The sequence below is a fragment of the Dinoponera quadriceps genome, unplaced genomic scaffold (genome assembly GCF_001313825.1).
Source record: "Dinoponera quadriceps isolate SergipeBrazil2010 unplaced genomic scaffold, ASM131382v1 scaffold4444, whole genome shotgun sequence".
NCBI classification, from domain to species: Eukaryota; Metazoa; Arthropoda; class Insecta; order Hymenoptera; family Formicidae; genus Dinoponera; species Dinoponera quadriceps.
Window position 1 is genome coordinate 1,345,505 of NW_014558991.1, and position 5,442 is coordinate 1,350,946.

At 42.8% G+C, this 5,442-nt stretch overlaps 1 protein-coding gene across 5 annotated transcripts in view; it reads right to left on the bottom strand.

The window, feature by feature from the left end:
• Positions 1-1,338: 1,338 nt before the first annotated feature.
• LOC106750048 (hepatocyte nuclear factor 4-gamma) overlaps positions 1,339-5,442 on the bottom strand; it is a 38,426-nt gene continuing 34,322 nt past the window's right edge. For 4 of the 5 annotated variants that reach the window (XM_014630098.1, XM_014630099.1, XM_014630101.1 and 1 more), the window contains 2 exons: positions 5,152-5,304; positions 1,339-4,525 (listed from right to left, as the gene is read on the bottom strand). In XM_014630098.1, coding sequence (XP_014485584.1) covers positions 4,020-4,525; positions 5,152-5,304 — 659 coding nt within the window. In that variant the 3' untranslated portion in view covers positions 1,339-4,019. The remainder of the gene's footprint in view (positions 4,526-5,151; positions 5,305-5,442) is intronic. The other variant, XM_014630100.1, reaches the window with a different exon arrangement.

The window sequence follows — 5,442 nt, forward strand, 5'->3', positions numbered from 1 at the left end:
TATATATATATATATATATATATATATATAATTAAAACTCTTAAACTTAATTATAATTATAAATTAAAATACGTCTTTTTATATATACAATATTTATTATTTACTATCCGTATTCATAGTCTGATCTTAGGTACGATCTTGAATCAATCAATTGAATACAAGAACAGATTATGAATAAAAATCTATGTGTTTATGAAGCTTTGTGGTTGCGATGAAACCATATTTATCACGTATTTATTGAAATCCTATAATATTTTGAAAAATCACGAATTCACTTTACATACTTGTTTGTAAAAGAAGTTACAATCGAGTATAGGATCAAGTACGTCCCAAATGGTGTCAGACCGATGATTGTTCTCTACATTTTTCTCTACATTTACACAGATTTAGAAATTTCAGTTATTTAACGCGCGCTTGTCACATGAATCTTTTGGTACGATAATTTTCGTAGTCGGAATGAAAACAATTTCTTATTTCGCTCCTTCGTTTCTGCGAAATTATTTAGAAAGTTATCTCGCTCGTCGTGATTGTAGCATATTCGTGAGATACGTGTGTCATACATAATATTATTATACGTCGTATCTATATTAATATCTTTAATTATTAACATTATTGTTATTATACCGCGTGTTGTTATTATACTATTGCTTTTTAACCGGCCATAATGTCAACGTAGACTTCTTCCTCGCTAAGCTTAACGTCGCAAAATAGGGTGCACTTTGGCTATTTGGAAGAGAGACACAGCCGTTACCCGGGTCATTCCGACTGTTCCATATTTTCGTACGAAATGGCGAATATGCATGTGCACTCTATATTAGTCGTCGTGCTATTACTAATGTTAAATTGCATTGTAGTGGCGCATCTTTCATTTTGCAGAGAACTCGCGCTCGTTGCGTCACGTTATAACGCGCACACGCGCGTGTCGACTATTTTACAATTATCTTAAAACCTACACTTAAAACGCTGAAATAGAATTATATTTGGAATGTTATGTGTACATATTTCGTTACATTTACGTATTTACACATTACCGTTCGTACGCGAACTATGACTATATATTACTTCATAACGCTACCGATCCGATTCACGCGGGACTCAGCAAAATAAGTAGAAACATATTTCACACTGACCTACACTGAAAAAGAAAATTGCTACGTTCAAGTAAATATTTGCCAAGGAGTATTGGAGTAGTTTATTTTATTCGGATTAAGTAAATATCACTCGAATGTAGCCCTTTTTTTCTTTCAACGTGCTACATTCAAGTGATATTTACTTAATCCAGATAAAATAAACTACTTCAATATTTCTCAGCAAATATTGAACGTATTTTTTTTTCAATGTATCAACTGAAAAAAACGAGTTGATGCTCGTCAATGCAAAAGGGGAAGAAACGGACGAATGAACTCGCCTCTTCTCATTTCTCGCTACTGGGGTGGCACGTTTTTCATTCGAAAATGACCCAGTTAACGCTATGACTGCCACAATAACATCAGGGAAGCTTTCAACGGACGCCGTTTTTAACAGCGTGTTATATTAATTTCGGTCAATTCTCAATTCACTCTGCTTATTATTTGGCGAAACACTCGCCGAAAGGAAACCCGATGCGAGATAACTCGCGTATTTAACAGAGTCGATGTATTAACGGGTCGAAGTCGACATAACGCAGGCGCACCATTTGAAAATCCATTTCTCCCCATTGAATTCGTCGACCGCGTACAAACGTGCATCCCTGCGTACGTACGAACGATAGTTGGCCGCAGGTTCTCCGCCTCCTATTAAATTACGCTAATTGTCATCATTGCGTAGTTGCCCAGCGCGAGCCATTCGATTTGGTTTTCAGCATGGATTTCGGAAACAAGCTGTCGTGCTTGAACAGCTATCTCTCTCCTGTTGCAGCAATAGTAATGGCAAGATACGATCTTATCGCTTATCACATTTATCTTGGTCGGCGATCGATCGTTTTATTTGTACAGGTGCGGATTTTTAATTTGTATACTGCGAAACATGACTTTCTATGCAGTACGCTGCGCAGACTGGGCTCGGAATTTCTCCACGTCGTTACATTTTTCTCCCGCGACAATATATACACATATATATTTATATATTTTTTTTTCTCATACTTTTCGCACATGCACGAGACGTATATATATATTTATGTATTTTATACATCTCATGAGAGAGAAACTGCTACGTGTATTAACGTACACTCCGATCTCGATTCGTTACCCAGTCCGACCGAGTTTCTTGGACCAACGACGTCGACAATCACATTTGATTTAACGCTATGACTAAAAACGATAAACGACGTGCATAGAGCTTCGTTATACTTGAGCAATTATTTGAGCAGAACGTCAATCACACAATTCACGTATAATATTTCCTCGTACTTGCATCGCGGAAACTTTCGCAAAAAGTCCCCCGTTCCGTCAGTTTCGCGCCTTACCATTGTACTTGAATTTTTGTTCTTGGCTTTGTTCCTTTCTCGTCCAATATCGCAGAAAATCGAAATCTTCATTATTATCGTAATTTTACTATCAAATATCTGACTTTTCGCGGAATATCCGATTTTGTACGCGCTATTGCAATCTTTCGACTTTTTTTTTTGGTTACTTTCTACGCTGTCCAATTCGTTCCTCATCGTTTCCACTTTCGTTTTGTCGCGATTATGTACAAAAGAAAATTTGGTATCAAAATTCCCAGAGAGGGTATACACCCCCTCTGGGCACGATACGTCGTGCCGTGAATAAATTAGGATTAAAAAATTAAAATGCGATTGTTCGTCTCCACGAAAAGACGGCTCGATATCAACAGGATACTCCAGAAACGTCGATCTCCCGATATCTTTCGATACGAGACGCTGATATGCAGCTCGCTCGATAACGTGTAAGATACCCCGATAACACTAACGAAATATTTCTGTCCTAAACGTTATACTTATAAATAGCGCCGCGCGAGAATCTATATCTTTCACGCGTGTTTTGAAAAATCGCAATTAATACACTGACAGCCGACAATGTTGCGCGGAATATCGTGCGCGGCCTGTAAAATCTCGTTAAAATAACAAACAATATTATTCGCTTATCGAAATTGCCCGAACAACGTGTAAAAATTCAAACGGTTCAAATGAAACATATTGATATTACGACACAAATTTTCACTGCAATTTGCGTTGAAAACGCAATTTTATTGGCCTACCGGCTAAACAGCTCCAATGTGTAAAAAGCCTTACTTTATCTTACTTGGCTGTCAATGCGTCGAGATGTGAGCCTTCCAGCTTCGCAAGGAAATCTAGGTTGGATCTACGACGAATGTAGTAATTCTTTAGCCTTTCGCGCTAAGTAATAAAATATATTACATAATTTCCGTCAAAAAGCGTTTCCCGCTCTTAAAAGCCGATCACTGTTCAGTCAGTCCTTCACCACGCGAAAATCAACAAACTAATAGATCAGAATTAGAAGCTATTTTTCAACTCTCGATCCCCGGAATTAAAAAAAAATTTGAGTTCGTTTCCCTGAGCAGAAATTTCGACTTATAAACGGGAGAGGCTGTGTGAACGTTCACTCGGCCTCTTAAAATTACAAGAACGGATTGGGGGACAATTGCGGAATTAGAAATTATATAAAAGCGCGTCACGTTTTAATGCGTCACCACGACTTTTGGAAACATTGGGNGGATTGCGTAAAATTGTCAGAAATTACATTTTATTTCTCAGAGCCAAAGGCTCACCGATCGCTGGTTCGCGGACCCGCATTCCTTTACTCACGCTGACCGACGCGACGCAGACGCGTCGCAGACGTGGCCACGAGGGTCCGATATAAACAGGTACGTCCGAGCTTCGCGTACATACATGGCACACTCACTGAACGACGGGCCGCGTAACGACCTTTCACCGATGCTGCAGCGAAGAGTACCGGGCGCGAAATTACAAGCTCTGGGCGTCATCTTGCTCATTGCACGCTCAACGGAGCTTCGCCGGGCAAGCTCAGCAGGCTTGGCGGGCTCAGCCCGTCGTCCTCTAGTCAGAAGGACGGCTCGGTCTCCAGGCTCGGTTCCTGCTTGAAAAGCCTGTAGCTGGACACCGTCGCGTCGTCCTGCACAGTGATGGGCGTGAGGTCTCTCAGGATCATCACTGGGCTGCCGGCCGTGGTCATCATGTGATCCTGCGGCGAGCCGGCGTTGGCGGGGGTCAACGGGCTGGTGGGGCTGCCGTTGCTGCTGACGTAGCTACCGGCCGGGTTCGCGATCGACACGGAAGATGCGGCGGTGCCGTTCATCTCTGTGGTGGTGCCGCCCAGCAGCATCTCCTGCAGCAGAGTATCCACGTGCACCACCCCGAACAGCTTGACGAAGTGCACCTGCTCGATCATCTGCCACGTGATTGACTGCAGGGCCGGCAGCATCAACAGGATCTCGCCGAAGCGTCCACGGCTGTGATACTGCCGGTCACTGATGTAATCTTCGAGGTTCATCTGGATCTGGGTGCGCATATGCTTCACCTTGCCGGCCTCACTCAAGCCCTGCGCGTCTGCGAACGAGAACGGTACAATATGTACGCGCCGGCGCGAGATGAGGTGTAATAACTCGATCTAAGGAGCGGCCGATCGACACCCGTCGTCCCGAGATGCGGATTATTAAACCTGCCGCAATTATTTTTCACCCACGAATGCTCACCGATGCGTCTCACGGATATATACTAATTTTCCCTATTATTTTCCTCTGCTCTTTGAAACAATTTTTCTTTATATCTATATATATATATATATATAGAAGATATAATAATATGTGAAGAAAACAAGATAAAAAACGAAAGCAAACAATTTCTATAAATAATAGGATTAATTAACGGGAAACTCTTTTCCTCGCAATCTCTATAAATAAGCGACGAGGTTCGCGGTTGTTTATGAATATAGTCGGAGCGAAACCCGCGCGCCGTGATTGCCACAACGAGATCGAATTGAACGCGAGCGCGGAGATTATTGAAAGGCGAATCGCATTCGATCTATATTAGCAGAATGCATTTATGTATCTTATTGCGCGCGCGCGCGACGACGGCAACAACTTTTTCTCTCCACTCCGCTCGATCGTTCTCGACCTCGCGATTACGCCGTCCGCCGCGCGATTCTCCTCTCTCGTTAGCGGAAAATCACTCACGCGAGTCGAAGAAGACGATGGCTTTGAGGCAGGCGAATTCCGTGTCGTCGATCTGGACGTCGTTCATTGGCTTCACCAGCTCGTCCATCACCCTGGCGCCGACCCTGCTGATGTCCACGTCCTGAGTGCGGCCCTCTGAACAAAATGCCATTACTGAAAGAGACGATTATACCGTTCGGCGGCGCGTCGTGGGAAAACTGAGTCCAGTAAACGAGAATGAAACACGCCCGACACTGTCGACGCTTCAGCATGCATTTAGTGCCACCGAGAGGGAGAGAAAAAAAGGGGGGG